This window comes from Diadema antillarum, unplaced genomic scaffold (genome assembly GCF_040938485.1).
Source record: "Diadema antillarum isolate AM-2024a unplaced genomic scaffold, OU_Dant_1.0 seq00000460_RagTag, whole genome shotgun sequence".
Classification (NCBI taxonomy): domain Eukaryota; kingdom Metazoa; phylum Echinodermata; class Echinoidea; order Diadematoida; family Diadematidae; genus Diadema; species Diadema antillarum.
Window position 1 is genome coordinate 2,540,488 of NW_027271431.1, and position 16,832 is coordinate 2,557,319.

The 16,832-nt window shown below is 38.9% G+C and overlaps 2 protein-coding genes across 2 annotated transcripts; both read left to right on the forward strand.

Moving 5' to 3' along the window:
* Nucleotides 1–748: 748 nt before the first annotated feature.
* LOC139733089 (adenosine receptor A3-like) lies at nucleotides 749–3,033 on the forward strand. Its single transcript, XM_071643930.1, has 2 exons — nucleotides 749–1,154; nucleotides 2,021–3,033. Exons 1-2 carry the CDS (start codon nucleotides 914–916, stop codon nucleotides 3,031–3,033), a joined length of 1,254 nt encoding a protein of 417 aa, XP_071500031.1. The 5' UTR covers nucleotides 749–913.
* Nucleotides 3,034–8,185: 5,152 nt separating this feature from the next.
* Nucleotides 8,186–16,439, forward strand: LOC139733090 (cytoskeleton-associated protein 2-like). Its single transcript, XM_071643931.1, has 8 exons — nucleotides 8,186–8,377; nucleotides 10,084–10,177; nucleotides 10,667–10,936; nucleotides 12,135–12,356; nucleotides 12,832–13,084; nucleotides 14,045–14,215; nucleotides 15,092–15,378; nucleotides 15,950–16,439. Exons 1-8 carry the CDS (start codon nucleotides 8,299–8,301, stop codon nucleotides 16,197–16,199), a joined length of 1,626 nt encoding a protein of 541 aa, XP_071500032.1. The 5' UTR covers nucleotides 8,186–8,298; the 3' UTR covers nucleotides 16,200–16,439.
* The last annotated feature ends 393 nt before the right edge of the window (nucleotides 16,440–16,832 follow it).

Here is a 16,832-nt window from a genome sequence, read left to right on the forward strand (position 1 = left end):
CTCCCCCGTCCTTGCTTTTATTTAAGAAATGTAAGCTTCCTGTATTCATTTCCTTTTTTACAGTCGTGAAGGCAGTTGATAAACTTGGGCACAAACATGTTTGGGCTCAGAACTCATTGGAATTACGTAAGGTGCGGAGCTGGATGTGACAAAGCAGTGCTGCATTATTGAGGAGGAGGGCTCGCATCTATTTTGTGGTACACCTTTTGATTATTTTTTTTTCGGATGTCTCTGTACTGTTTCATTCATTGCGATGTTCACTTTGTTAGCGCAAACTGTGTCGCACTTTCTCACCCATTCAGAGTAGATATTTCTCCCCGCGAGAGGATCACGCGAAGCGGCGTACACGCGGAAGACCTCCCGGCGAAGAGTGCATCAGTTTGCTTTACTCAGATCATGTTTCATGATATTTCATGTTTAAGTTAACCTGATGAATGGATATTTCCAGTGACCTGTGACATAAAAAACAGGTGATGTAATTTAACTTTAGGATTGCAATGATTACGACAATGAAATCTTCATTGGAAAAGTATCCATTTTCCATGACAACTACAGATGGATAGATTGATTGGTTAACAAAAACAACACCTTTTGATGATTTTTTTTTCTCCACGGAAAGGTTCTTGTCAAAAAACAACAACACACAAAACAAAACAAGACATACAACAAATACAGAAAAAACCCGAACACGCTCCACATTAAACATGTTACATTGACACAAATGTTCTTCAAAACAAAAACGTTAAGCAAATATCTTTTGTGTGACCTTTCATCTATAATATGTATGATAAGCCATTCATCGTGGTTTACAAAAGATGTTACTTCCTTTATTGGTTAATTTGACTTTCTACAAAATAAGCTTTAAAAAAAAACAACGATTAATTTCCTTCTTTGTGCAGGAGGAAAAAAAATCATGATCAACGTACCCGGATGTACTACCTGTTACCATGGTGATGATGCGTTCGTTGCGGCTCTTCGTCCCTCACCCAATACCAATGTTTCCGCCAATGAGCCCGAATTGAACAACACTCCTCAGCTCGAACCCAATTACTACGTCTTCGTCTTCACTCTCATCCTGTTGTTTCTCGTTGTCATTGGCAACAGCGTCACCATCTTCATCTTCACGAGTTCCAGGAAACTTTTTAATGAAACAGGTAATAACTGTCACGAAGATGATCTCTCGTGAATTGTAGTGAAATGCCCACACTGATGAATCAAAATAATAGTCCTCTTATTTGGTTAATGATTTTCTGAAGTATTTTGTAAATGAATATCTATACGATTTGTCAACTTGTGTGTGTGTGTGTGTGTGTGTGTGTGTGTGTGTGTGTGTCTACGTGTGTGTGTGGGTGTGAGAGGGAGGGGAGAGAAAAATGATGATTGAAAGTCACATGTTGATGAACATTTGATTGCACTTCGGATTAGTTTACTTGAAAATTTACAAGATAGAAAATGAAAAGACAACCTTCGTAAAGTTGGGCTCCGGCAATTTTTGCCATTTTTGGACTGAGCATTGTATCGACCATAGTTTTGAATCTATACATAATGCGCACGACTGTGATTTCTGATGCTTTTAAGAACTAAATAAACTCATACTATTGTCGATACATATGCAGAAATATTGACAGTCCGTTGCACATTGAAGTTATGTTAATTGTTTCCTAGGAAGGAACTAGGCAGCTGTCATCGTAGATAGATTATGACATTTACTTATTGAAGAATGTTTTCTTTATGTTGATAACAATAATTCTAATGATAACAATGAGTTCTTTATATCAGCAGGTCCTATACTTTTTAATCATATACCATCATTATTGGTTTTTTTGTGGTCATTCTAATTTAATTGTTCTCACTGTTATCATCATTATCATTGGTCTGTTATCATTATTACTGCTACTATTATGTACTCCTCCTCCCCCTCCTCCTCTTCTTCCTCCTCCTAATACTACTGAAATGTATAATACAACTACTATACCACCACCACCACTATTTCATTGTTTGATTTGCTTTGGATCTGTAGCTCTGTGTCTGGTCAACCTGGCCGTAGCAGACTTCCTGACTGGAGTCTTTTACCTGCCGATGTCGCTGGTTTGTTCGCTCAACGGCGAATGCATCGTCGCCTCCAATCGACCGCTGTGTCTCAGTGTCGTCATCGTTTCGTACACGTGCTACGGCGCGTCGGCCTGCACTCTTACGCTTGTGAGTATCGACCGCTGCCTCAAGATAAGTCACCCCCTCCGCTACCACACCATCGTTACAAAGACCAGGATAGCTATGTGCCTGACCTTGATATGGGCTGCTTCCTTTACCCTGCCCTGCTGTTTTATACTGACCAACCCACACATTATTCAGTTTGACGTCAATTATTATCAATGCGGCCTACAGGCACATTACGAAGATGCTCTGGCCTACACGTATGTCACGAATTTCTTGATTTTTTTCGTACCCGTACCAGTCATGACTGTGTGCAGTGTGAGAATCTTGGTTATCGCATTTCAGGCGCGCACACAGATAGCCAATCAAGAGGCGGCAGTGGGTGGACGTGAGGCCAGGCGCGGATCTGCCCGCAGCCGACATTCTCGCGCGTCCGATATGCGCGTCACTGTTCGCGTCTTCATCGTCGTAGTCGCCTTCATCGTCTGCTTCTTGCCCTTCAACATCCAGATGTTTCATGCCAGAAGGTGGTCCTCCATGTTTCCTAACAGACTATCACTCCTGGCAGTCATGATGGTTGAAATAAACAGCGCCATCAATCCGATCGTATACGTCACAACGTATGCAACTTTTAGGCACGTTATTGCGAACAAGTTACTCAGTTGCTGCTTCCAGTCGCGTCGACATAACTCCGTGGTCTGGTCGTTGACGAGACCCAGATCCCAGGATCAGGCCCTCCCATCAGCGAGCCGAATGAGCACAAAGAGCATTACGGCACCTGAACCAAACAGACTTCGAGATGAAACTCTAGATGACATACGTGCCACCAGGGAAGAACGCTGTCCCTTTTTATGTGAATCTCCTCCAGCTTTACAATAGATTATATCACTGAATTTATGTGGGCTTGATGTAGCTATCGTGGCTCATGCACTTATTTACTTCGTCATTAAAACGTATATGATACAAATGTGTTCAACAATGGATTTGACTAGAAATGAGTGACTGTAATGCCGGATTATTGTAAAGACAAGTTAATTTCTACAGTGGAAAGGATTTGACTTGTAAACTAAGGAGGGTATAAAATGAAATCAGGTGGACAATGGAATTGATATAACAAGCCCTATAGAAATGTTTACAAATCGCTCTTTGGATGCTAGAAACGAAGAAAAATGCACGTTAACTTGGTGATGTCGATTGACGTAAATTCAGATTACGACACCACTTTACCCATTAACATGATTAAACCAGTCATTAATCTTAGATAAACCAAGGAGGCTCAAGAGAATGGAGTCACAACTGTCTTATTTCCTTTGCTAGATGTTCGATGCCGCCACTCAAAAATATTTGAAGCATGTGCCAAACAGGATCTGCCACGCAGATAGGAAGACAATAGACTTGTGTCTCAATGCATAACCACCAGCCACTTTCTAAGAAGATATTTCTTTGTGATGGTAATTACTTTTCACTATCCCGTCGTATAAAAGGTAGGTTGTACTGACACGAGGACGCGCGAATAGAAATTGGGCAAAAAAAACCCCACTGAAATAAAGATGAAAATTACTCGACTGGGCATACCCGGGCACTACTCCGACATGTCTATCAATAAAGAATTATACTTGAAGATTATTCCAAATTAGTTTCATTTGTGGAAATTAAGGGGAAAAGTGATAAAACCAGCTTTCAAGGATGGTACAGTTTTAAAAATTTTCACATGATACAGCTCTGATTTACACTTTTGCACAACTTTCTGGACGGGATTGACTTTTGTTTTACATGCTTTATCATTATGTGAAATTTCATTTCATTTAATAAATAAATAAGTGAAATATGGCCAACATGATAATAACGTTCAAAATGAATCTTCAGATTGCTCAGCAAGACGGCGGCGTCGAACATCGATCATCAAAGGCACAAGTGCACCTGTGGAATTATTTTGTACATCAACAGAAATCTGACAACTGTTTGAGTAATTACAGCCAGTTGGAACTCCAACTCTTAAACCTCCTTGGATAAACCAACTATATGAGATATAGGGCCTACCTATCAAACTGTTTGAAGACATTTGATTTTCTCTCAGTCTCCCCTTTCTATCTACCTCTCTCTGTTCTTTCTGAAAGATCGAGCAGAGCCTAACAGTCAGGTTCCTGTCCCGAGAGAAAAAAACAAGCGTAAACCATAACAGAACTCATTTTCTCAAACTCATGGCGTGACAAATAACGCACTAATACCGGTGTGGGCTCTGAATATGACTTGGTGTGACAGTCACAACGGCAAAGGACTACTGAGTATATCGGGCCCATAGTCCATGGGCCAGGCCAGATATTGGTACCATCTGAGGTGGCAATACCTTTTTGGTGTCATTTTGTTTGTCGGGCATAGATATGCTTATCAAGCTATGATAGCATTTCCAAATGAGTAGCTTAGTCATAGTAAATGAATTTTAAACCAATTTGGTTTCGTTGTTATATCCCTGTACTTCTGAATGGAGACCAACCGCTATACAAAGAAGAGCACTGTCTTCTGTATGTTCACTGTTGTAAACGCGGTGCGCTTAGTCTTTATTCAAGGCAGCGAAGGGAATATCCAAGGGTTATGATGTCCACAGCGCTTAGTCTAATGTTCAAGACGGCGAAGGGAATATCCAAAGCTTATGATACAGTGTATATCCCTTTATCTAAAAACAACAACAACAACAAAAAGCAATTTCTCATGAATTTTAGCGTCTTTTTCAATTATTTATCATTTTCCGGTGAAAACGCTACGTTGAAAACGCTAATACCACGCCAATGTCGCTTTATTTCCATCCAACAATGAAAGATTATGCAAAAACAATGTAACGGTACACTACAATACATTATAGTTAATAATGTTGTAAATGAACAGAGTGATATATCTGTTGAGAGGGTGGTATAAAAACAGTATAGATAATCCCTTTTATTAGGAACTTTAGATATGATAACGGTACATTGTTCTAGATAAAGGCTAAGCGCACCGCGTGACAGTTGTGGACATCATAACCCTTTGGATATTCCCTTCGCTGCCTTGAATAAAGACTAAGCGCACCGCGTTTACAACAGAACACCTGTGGACATACAGAAGGCAGTGCTCGTATTTGTATAGCGGTTAGTTTCGATTCAGAAGTATAGGGATATAAAAACGATACCAAATTGGTTAAAAATTCATTTATTATGACTAAGCTACTCATTTGGAAATGCTATCATAGCTTGATAAGCGTATCTATGTCCGACAAACAAAATGACACCAAAAAGGTTTTGCCACCTCGGGTGGTACCAATAACCCATTTTTCGGCTCTTGGCCCATGGACTACCATTGACGCTATTATGTATATTATGTTCAGACACTCGGAGAGACTTATGTAATATTCAAATACTCACGTGCTCTCACGCCGTCGTTTGATATGATATCATTCCTGATTATCAACTAATGATCTATATTCTGTTGACATTATTTTCGGCTGACTTCTCCCATATCTGCTATTTACAACCATGCAGGTAGATGGATTCTTCAGTAGAAGATCAGTGATATAAGATGTTATTATATGTTTGGGGGGAATGCACCCTACAAACTTAGCTTCTTCAGCATTCCTCCCCCATCTCCTGCATTTTCGCAATTTCAGAATGTTTTTTTTTTGTGTGTGTGTGCTTATTTCTTTTTCACTTTGTTATTTGTATATCTATAAATTCCACTTATCACACTTTGTAATATTCACATAAATCATATATATGTATTTATATTTCATGTGGAAGGAAAAATGTACTTACAAGTTCTGTTGGAGATGGAAAAAATAAATGAAATGAAATGAAATTATGTATTACTGATATCATATCTATATTATGGACGCGTCTATCTGCAAGATGTCATTCTTGTGAGGTTTCCACTGTGGTATTTTGTTCCTTCAGTGAATAAACATCAGTTTGAAAGGAAATTGTCAAAGATTCTGAGTGCAAACAAATTATTTTGTTTCTCGATTTATCAATAACGACATTATATTTCAATGACATGGATAGCACGATGTCGAAAGAAAAAAGTTCCGGTTGTGAAAACCTTCACATTGCTGAAACATAATCCACCTGTATTTAAACAACAACAACAACAACAACAACAACAACAACAACAACAACAACAAAAAGAAAGAATTAACAAAAAAAAAATTTTTTTTTGGTGTCAGTCATGCCATGGGATGGCTGTTATAGTCCATTGTCAGCTTTTATGACAATAATGAGAGCACTTATGGTAATGGTCTCGTACATCGCGTTTTAGTTACCTGTATATGGGTATGTGTGTTTAAAAGATAAAGGCTTCAGGTAGGACCAGAGGGAAGCAATAGCATAAGAGAAAAAAAATAATTTCAATTTCAATTTCAATTTATTTTCATATTTCTCGATGAAAAATTTCATCAAATATAACAAAATTAAATGAAATGCATGACATACATAGAATATTGCAAATATGTAAAACATAATAGTGGTCGATCTGTTAAGTTTGGAATCTGTGAATGAATGCTAAAGAAATATGAAGGAACCTACTTAAAAGCGAGCTTGTTGAGCGTAGGTCCCGGTTAAAAACGAGTTTAAGATTGAGAAGGGGAACACGGGTACAACAATGACCGGAACATAAGAGAAAAACAAAATAAAAAAGTACAAATTTACAGTTATATAGCAAATTCTTCTCCAGTGCAGGTTAGGGGTCGGAAAAGCCGGAAAAAAAGAAAGAAAATACATCATAAGTAGAATGGGAAAGGAAGAGAGGAAATCAATACCGCGACTTATCAACCAAGCCGCTTGAGATTGGGACGAAGGAACGACATATGAATGGTGAAAATACGAGGCATAGCAGACATCTTGTTTTGTATGTTTGTTTGTCGATGGTTCTTGATGTGGTATAGGTATAGAATTTGCATGAATCATGGACTCTTGTCCCGTTTTATCCGTCTGCCTGTCTGCACTGCCTTTTAAAATGATGCGGTGTGTCTCTGTGTGTGTGTATGCATGCCGCTGATGGAGATCCGATCAGATTTGGAGATCCATTTGAGGAATTAAATTGGATATCATTCTCTAGTTTGAGGTCATTATATTATCATGTCAATACTTCCATTGTGTGTGTGTGTGTGTGTATGTGTGTGTCACATGCATAAAACAACTTCGTGAACAGTCATATTATTTATGTGCATATCAGAGAACCCACTTGTCTGCAAGTTGTGTGAGATTAAATCATCATATATTATATTATGCGCATAATGAATGTTTCTAGTGATTATGAGTAAATTCCTGCTTTTAAAAAAAGCTATTGTTGCTAATTCACTGCTAAAATTCAAGCATGGCCGTTTTTGTGCGAATAGGCCTACAAGCCTAATTTCTGCTGTTGTTTTGTTAGGCCCCGAGTTTGGTTTTTGGTGCGCACTGAAAGACAAATGGGAAAAGAGAACAGTAAAGCAAACTTAAATTAAATAGTGTCATGCATCCCGCTCCATAAGTCACTTATACACTAAGTGCTAATAGCAGTGAGAGTTATCACAGAACTCGGTATTAGTTATGTTCTATGTACAATGATGAAAATCCCGTTTGTTGGGTTTAGAAAACAAAATTAAACACCCATAAGTTAAAACACAACAAGCATAGAGCACATGCACATAATTATATCACACTATAATTATAAGCGTCACTTACCATATTTCTTCTGTAGTTATCATTACTACGCTTATAATTCATGCTGAAAACGATTTTAGCATTTGTGATCTCTGATGTCCACGTACGACAGAGAAGAGAGAGTTGTAAAATGTACATTTTTTTTAGGCTCATCGCAATAATGTGTAGACCTACTGATCACCTCCCTGCTGGTACGAGTACAGTATTCTCTTGTCCTCCACATCACATGTTGTGTTGCACAGCCAAAAATGCATCGCACAGTCGGTTACTGAGTACAACATAGTACGTCACCGTAAACATTCTTCACGATTGGCTGCTTTCTTGAGCTGGAGCGAAATACAAAACATTTATTGGCTTGCCATTCGTATCAGTGAGCTTGCGTTCATTACATAAACACGGTACAAACGGAGAAGAAGTTTCGTGTAGTAAAGCCTATGTAGCTTTAACCCTCATATTATTGTGCCTCTGTATCATCAGTATGAATGACCGAGATATTGCAAGCGTAGATGCCCTAACAAATACCGCGAGAAAAAGGCGAAGAAGTTCCATCGAACATGGTGAGTAACCGTCACAATCAGAAATCCTCTGTTTACAGTGTCCCACGCACCTGTTTTTGTGGTGGGTAACTATAGAAATTCTACTGTTAGTTATACACAGCCCTAATTGAGCTGTAGCTGTCGTCACTGACACTGTGTCAAATTACTAAGTAGAGAAAATGTGTTGCGTGCTTCGCACGGCGTCTGGTCGGTTATATAACTACATTATGCTTTGTCACTTTCAAAATCCAGATATAGTCGTGGACGTGCGTGGTCATATGGCATGCATAAATTAAAATGACATTGTTCATTGACATAACGTAGGATCCGCTAGTCGTTAGACCTACACGTTGTATGTACAGTGCATGAGTTTTATTTCCTTGGTTTTTGATGGTATTCTCAATCTGTTTCATTCTGACTGAACTCGCGCACTTGCTTGACTATAATAGTAGAAGTCTCCAATTGATTCTCATCTCTAACATCACCAATAATAGTAAATACAATTTGTGCACAGCAGCGGCGCACGACGCCTACCAAAAAGTTATTAATGTCATGTTATGACAACACCAATGGGCAAAATTAATTAATAAGTTTGGTTTAACTTTACACCCACTTCCAAGCAAGGTACTGTATGCAACATGTGCAAGGTACCTACATGTATGTTATCGTTACACTAATAATACAATTAGAACTCTGTAGCATTATAGGGTGTAGTAAACAGTAAAGCAGATTGAAGCAAATTCGGGACGTTCACGTTCTCTGTTGTCCCTTACTTGTTCATCCATTTCTTCAACATTTGCTCCCCTAGCCTACTCAGCTACTGCACACCTTGTTGAGTTCCACTTGCCAGCATTGCAAATTTGTAATCTGTGACTCTCTTTCATACAGACTGTAGGTATAGCAATCATTGTAAAGCCATCATTGAGTCAATGAATGACTCAAGTTTCACTGGCGCTGTGGTCATTGGTCATGGCATTAGCTGGTCATGGTATGGTGCATAGTCTTGGAGAAGAATGGGGGGGGGGGTAGGCAAATATATGAAGAGGCAAGGGGGTAAAACAACTTACATGTATATATATGCGTTACGATGGCGCCCAGTGTATAAAGTTTGAAATAAAGCTGCACCACAGCAGAAGTTACTGAGCATACAATGTATACCCACTCAAATGCCAATACCTACCATTTAGCCAGTGAGACTATGGCCATTTGTAATTGTAATGGTTGCATCTCAATCAGCAAAAATGCATCAACAAAAAGTCCTACCGCATGCCGAAGTATTGGACACTCTTCCACGGGAACAAGATAATGACTAGATCCAAAGTTTCAAGGAGGAGGTCATCTGACTTGATGGCGAAAAGAATGTCTCTTGTCACCTGACTGCCTTTTAGAGTACATTGTAAAGTATTAATGCAAGAATGTTTATGTGTGGCCATGAAGCAAGATACCAAATTGGTTGCATGACTCTAATTAGGCAAGAAATACAGGGAAAACAATCATGTTCCAATACAAAAACATCTCTTCTAAAGGAGGTACAAAACAATGGAATATCAACTAAAGGAGGTACTAAAACAAGGGAGTCTGTTGATACACCTCTATGGGGACTTTTTGATATTTTGTTTTTGCACATTTGCCAGAGATGAGAATTGATTGAATCTTTCAATGTTTCTTGCATCTTCTAATGACATTTTTTTTATTTACTTTACCTAATTACATTGTGAAAACAACAGAAATAATGCTGCAGAAGCTTGCTGAGTGGAGAACCAAGAAAGGGTTGCCTGTTGGAGAGAGTTTTCACAGGACTACACCTCTCCCTGCCAAGAGGTATGTAACTTTACTTGCTTAAAATGTCAATAATTACAGTTTACTTGTACTTGGCTGTGCTTTGAGACACAGTCTTTATTCCACTGTATTTTTCTTGCATTTTCTAAAACAAAATTTAATACATCTGAAGATAAAAGTACATCATAGTATGTTCTTGTATTGTGATGAAGTAAAGTGTATTTTTGAGAAAATTGTAGTCACGTGTGCATATTATAAGAAGTTTCACTTTCAATTGGGATCAAAGTCAATTTGAATTTGAATTTGAACAATTAGCAAACAATTGAAGAATAAGGTGAAATTTCCATTTGGATCAGTTTTCCTTAGTAGTATTTTTCAATTTATCATCTTTTTCATGTCTATTCCGTCATATGTTGTTTAAATCTCAGAAATGGATGCTTGTTGACTCTGTGCCTCAGACTACCATAGGTTTACTTGGAATTTCTTTGAGTAGTTGTGCACACTTTGGTATTTCGTATTTCCATCAAACAGGAAAAGCTGCCAGCTGTCTAAATCAGAGAAGAAGAACAGACCCAGCCTCCAGACAACAGCTAGGTTCTGTACCCCAGGACCTTCATCGCATCATGGCCGAACTCCCTCATTCCTTGGTTGTACACGAGCCACCTCGCAGTCCACCAGAAAACCTAGCAGGCAGAGTCTAAACCCCAGCACTCTGTCCAGGGATACCTCTGCTACTCGGCAACACCAGAGAGGACCAGCAGGGGTGGGGAGAAAGGCCTCTCAGCCAGCTGTCACTCCTGCGTAAGTGTGCCTCAGTGTGAGGGGGCGACATGTACTTTGTACACACTAACTGCTGCACCACAATGAATATATGGCACATGTTGAGAAAGAGAAGGGGGGGGGGGGGGGAGTGAATTTGTATGTTAAGCACTTGACAGTGGAAAGAAATAAATGATTTCATTTCAAGTACAATTTTGTAGTGTAATAAAAAACATTTTGGTAAGCTGAAGTTGTATTGTGAAGTGGTACTGAAGATTGTAATGTATTGATCGATTGCAAGATCATGGAAGCTGTAGTTCATTTCTGTGTCTTGTATGCCTATCAAACTGGAACAAATGATGAATATATTCTGTTTGCAGTGTATAGTCATGCTACTTTTTAAAATCCCCCTGATATCCAGGTCTAATCCTGTGTTCATGATATTTAAAATATTTCAAATACTTTTAATCATTTCATTTTTTTTTCTACACCTACTAAACTCCATCCTTCAAAAACTGTCTTCCCTGCCATAATGTAAACCAGAGCACATTAAACTAAAATACACATGACACACCTTGCCAAAGCCAGGTGCATTAGTTCACAGTACACATACCAAGACAAGTTTCTTACAATACAATTCCACACCTTTCTACACCACTCCTGAAATGTTTTGCACAGAGCAAATGGCTATCATATTATCACACTATGTGAGGCATTACTCTATGGGACCTGTCTTGCTATTGTTAGTTTGTGCATTAGTCAAGATGAGATCCATCACACTCAGCACTGTATGCACATTTCAGATGAATTTACTGTTGATAACATCACAAAATGTGGATCTCGGAAAGTGCAGAAAAGATGAAAAAGTATAATGACTTCAAATTTACTACACATATTCTGATCAAGCAGTTCTAGAATTTGTGATTTGTAAACTAATTCATGTCAGCAGCAGTCTATGTATGATGGATATTGGGGGAATATTGTAGATGAAGATGCACTCTGGATAATGATAAAAGGGTGAGCTTACTTGATATGAATGTAAAAGGGTGCATGTAATACGTGTAAGGTCTTCACGTGTATACTGTAATCAGTACTAATAGCATGGCATGTCTGCTTGAAGACAATTGACTTAATAACAGTTAACGCACCTGGCAGAATACTATACTGTCATGTGAAGTGTATGGAAAACTGACATGCTAAGGGTTAACTGATATTACACCCTTCCTTTATGCCACACCAGGCCTTTAGTGGATAGAACGAACCATATTCTGGAACCTTCAGGTCCCTACCAGGAGACAGAAGTGACGTTTAAGCCTAAAGCAACCACCCAAAGTAGGAAGTCGGTCAGATTTGCATCACCTCGGAGGAAAGATACAACGGTTACTGTGGAAATGCCATTTCCTGTGCCTGATGCTCTGAATACGCCAGCAACAGCAGAATGTATTAGTAAAGTTGGAATGAGGTGAGGCAAAGTTGAAAGATAAATCTTAATACTTTTCACTTATATATCTGAAGATTACCCTGCAGGCTCATATTTTTTTATTTTTCAAAATCATTATTCTAACAGGAAATTCATGAACACAAGCAAGGACATGAAGAAATGTCAACCTACTTGTGTCCCTCGTCAATATTCAGGGGCAGTATGACTAGACATACATGGCAAGATTGATGAAAAATCTCTCACAGGTAAAAGGGTGAATTTCTGTTGCATTAATACAGAAGTGAATATCAACCAAAGAATCAAGTCCTATCATTTGACCATGGTGAATGAATATGAAGTTGCAAATACGTGTTATTTTGTTTGATGTACCACGCCATATTACGAAGCAAGTGTCCTTCATCATAACAGTGAAATCAGCAAAGCACACCAGCCCATCATAAGTTGGTTGTTTAGGAGAATCAATGCAAATTTCTTGTATCCTTCCATCCAATGTAAGGACAAAATTGGAGCAGTGGTTGATCTCAAAAGGCAAGACACCGTCTCGCTTCCGCAACTTCCTTGGATACGAGTCCTCCCTGATCATGCCCCCCTCTTGGGGCAAACGGAGACGATCGTGCACTCCTGGCCCGTCTTCCAGAGTGAGGGGTAGGAGCAGTACCCCAGCACGTCGAAGGTCAATGGGTGCTCAACCCAAGACAAGTGACCCTGTATCGGCGGTGATGAAAGAGTGCCTGGTTATGCTGGAAGAGGTTTGTAAAATTTCATACTGTGAAGTAGAACAAACTACTTGTTACCTGGTTTGTAATTTTACCTTGAAAACTAAAATATGCACAGATTGTGTGATGATTCCAAAAGTTCTATGAGTTCAAAACTACAAATTCTTGTTTGATAAACGTGATTTAACAGAAAGATGATTCAGATATTTATTGACAAGGTGTGGGTCATTATATCCTCAAGTTGAATTCATTGTTTTTATGATCTTCAAGTTTTCCTTCCAAAATTTGCTACACTATGCATAAGGGAAGTACATGGCTTGCCAGAGTGCTACAAATCTAAACATATTTTCAACTGAGATTTTCATTTTGTCTTTGGTTTCTAGGATGATGATGATGATGATGATCCACAGCATTTGTATGGCGCCATATATCTGTTATAGAAACATTCAAAGGCGCAGGATTAACCTAACATTGTTCCATATGTTGCTAGATTCTGTCCTGACATAACACTGACAACAAGGACTGTCATCAAAAGTAAATTTAAAAATCAGCGGTTGCCATTTTTACCTCTCAGTGTCAATCACCCATATCAAGACTAATACTTTGCAATGGTGATCTACAGTCAACCTTGCATAAGTCGACCTCACATTAGTTGAAAAATCATCTAAGTCAAAGGTCTTTTCAAGTCCTCTTCTCTTTATATTCTATTGATTTTAATCCCTCATAAGTCAAATTTTCTCTTAGTCGAAGCTATTTCTTCAGTCCAAATAGATTCGACTTAGGCAAGGTTGACTGTATATCTACCCGTGTCTTTATCAAGATTGGGTAAATTCCATCTATCCTGAGCAGAATCTGTAATAGATTTGGCTGTTGCCATGTCCAGCATAGCTGTAATGATCTAGATTTGAGGGCTTACTTGCGAAGGACTGTCACATGTAGCATTAGTCATTTGTCAGTGATTGTGTCTCTCTTTTGTATGTCTTTGTACGACAGGGATGTCCACTGGAGGACCTGTCTTCCTGGCTGGATGGAATGGTGACCAAAGTGCCACTCATCCATCAGAGTGCTTCCTACTGGGTCTGCAAGGCAGCGATTGCAGAGAGGAGGAACGGTGACCAGTCTGCTGCAGAGTGTCTGTGTGAGGCACTGGAGTTTGGAGCTGAGGTATGAACACCTTGCCTTCAGTCTCAACAGTGATGATGATGATGATGATGATGATGATGATGATGATAAATTCTGTGATAATCATTCATGCACATAATGGTAATTTAATTGATATTTCTCACCTTTTCTATCAGCATTCTGGTGAACTCGTGTTGTGGCATATCAATATAATTTGTTTTATGTTACTTTGCAATGTACAGTATGCCTACAATTGTATACAGTGTATATATCTCTGTTTTCTTCTGTTTATATGTTTTTTCTATCTAATGTACACATGTTTATCAGTACCTCGTATATTATTCAGGGCCCCATGGAAGACCACTACTTATTGGTGAATGGACTATCCTGACAAAAGATTAGAAATAAATAAATCAATAAATGAATGATGATAATGAAAAAAATAGTGGTATGAGGATGAAGAAAAATAGTTGCAACAATAAAATCAACACATGATAAAACCACTCTGATTGTTGTATAACAGTATAACATACACCTTCAGCAAGATCTCCATGTACTTAAAACAAGAGCATAGAAAACTGGAAAATATAAGTGAAGAAAGACTGTTATGTGAACATGGTGATATACAGTAGTACACATTTTTGGGATCAATGTTTTCCACAAAGGCCATAAGTTCATAAGTCTTCATGAACAGAGACATCATCCTTAAGATTTTTAAATCCCCAACTAACTTCTCACCCTAAAAGCAAATGTGACTGACACAGCATTTTCACAATTTAGATTTGCAGCAAAATCACTCTTGACAAATAAACCATTTTTTTTTTTGTGATGGAAGTTATTTTGATATTGTAAATAAGATATATGGAGAAGTTGTAAAGAGCTTTTTCAAAAAATGTTACAAATTTTCCTTCATATTAGCCTGTGAAAGAACTCCGAGATCGTCTAGATGCCTATCGTCTGAAACTGAAACTGAGCTCAGAGGACCAAGATGAACATGGCGCCATCGAGATGAGGGCAAGCCCCGGTGAAACTGGTGCCCTGTCTCCTCCCATGAGAGCCTCACCAAGTCTTCAGCTGCAGACACCTGTGGCACACTTGGACTTTGACGATGAGCCCCATCATCAGTCTGTGAGGAGCGAAGAGAGTCCCGCATCTCATCTGAACATCAAGTACAGTCTGAAGGAAACCACTCCCTACTTTGCCAGGTATATCCGTGGAAGCTGCATGAACTCTGTCAATGAGGTTTACAGACAGTGAATGATGCTGAGATTGTGTGTACAAAGTGACAGATTTCATATTTCAGCAGGCTGCCCTCTTTGTCCATAGCAGAGAATGTTCTGTTTGCAGACATGGGGTACTACTGTTGTAAAATCCCCAAAACACATACCCTGGTCAGATCTTTGCTTTAAACTTTCATGAAACAAAACCAATAAAACTGTTGGTTTGAATAGAGACAATATAAATTTGTATTCTAACCCTGTAAAACTAGTTTATGAAGGTCACAGGCTCCCTCCCCCCCCCCCCCCATGACCACTTTGCATGTTATTGGAAGGCATTCCAGGGGTTCCACACAGACTTGTGAAAGTCCATCGCAAAACTAGCAGAAACTTATGCACTAATTTTTTTTTGTTAGTAAAAATGGAGTCCCAGAAAGCTAGAATGATGTGAACTGTAGTACCTCTATTTTTCTGTGCATGATCACTCAAGTCAACCATACGCAGTAGTAGAAATTGACAAATTAATTTCCCCTGCTTTATTGTTTTTCCCCTGTGCTAGAATCCGCTGCACTCCTGGCCACAACCCAGCCACGCCCTGCATGATGGTGACACCGGTCAGGCGATCAGCACGCCTGGACAACAAGCGACGGTCAGTGGTCAGCGTGGGCCTCCACCCCGCTCCTGTGCAGGAGGATTGTCTGGACACCATGCAGGATGTTGTCTCCTCCTATCCCACAGCACAGCTTATCTTGAGACCAAACAGGGCTCTGGCAGCTGAGTTTGGGGATGAAGGGGAACTTCTACACTGAATGGAAAAAATATTTCATTTCATTTTGTTTATTTCACTTCCAACAAATATAATTATAAGTTTTGAATACATATTTAAACACAAAAATGTAATAAAACAAACAAATTGTGAACTGAGATACAATATTGTAAATTTCATGACAAATACTGAAAGAAAGTTGTTTCAAATGGAGGGGACTGCTAAAAAACAGGGTTTGTAATTTGCAGTCCCCTCATAAAAAAAAATCAAATTACAAAACTTACAAAAGTAGGCAAATTGCTTTAAAAAAAAAGTGACACAGAAAAGAAGTAGATACAAATATCACTTTTGCCCTGTGAAAGACAGCAGACATTATTCCTAGAGCTACAGTCTGAGACTTTAGCACAAATGAATTAGATACAGTTAATTCTACTGATCCCTCCCACTTGGTTCAATCATTAAACATGCTTCATAGAGACCCATTAGCATGGGGAGAGACGGATGGGACAGAAGTGATTTTCATTCGCTTCCCACCAAGGCTCATTCAAAAACCACAACTAGCACGGGCTTGCTATGTAGAATAGAATCACCTGTCGGCAACTTTGTTCACTGAAGAGTATGATCATTGCTATCATTCGTCTCCAATCTAGATTCTTTGGATCCATGTGTATAATTA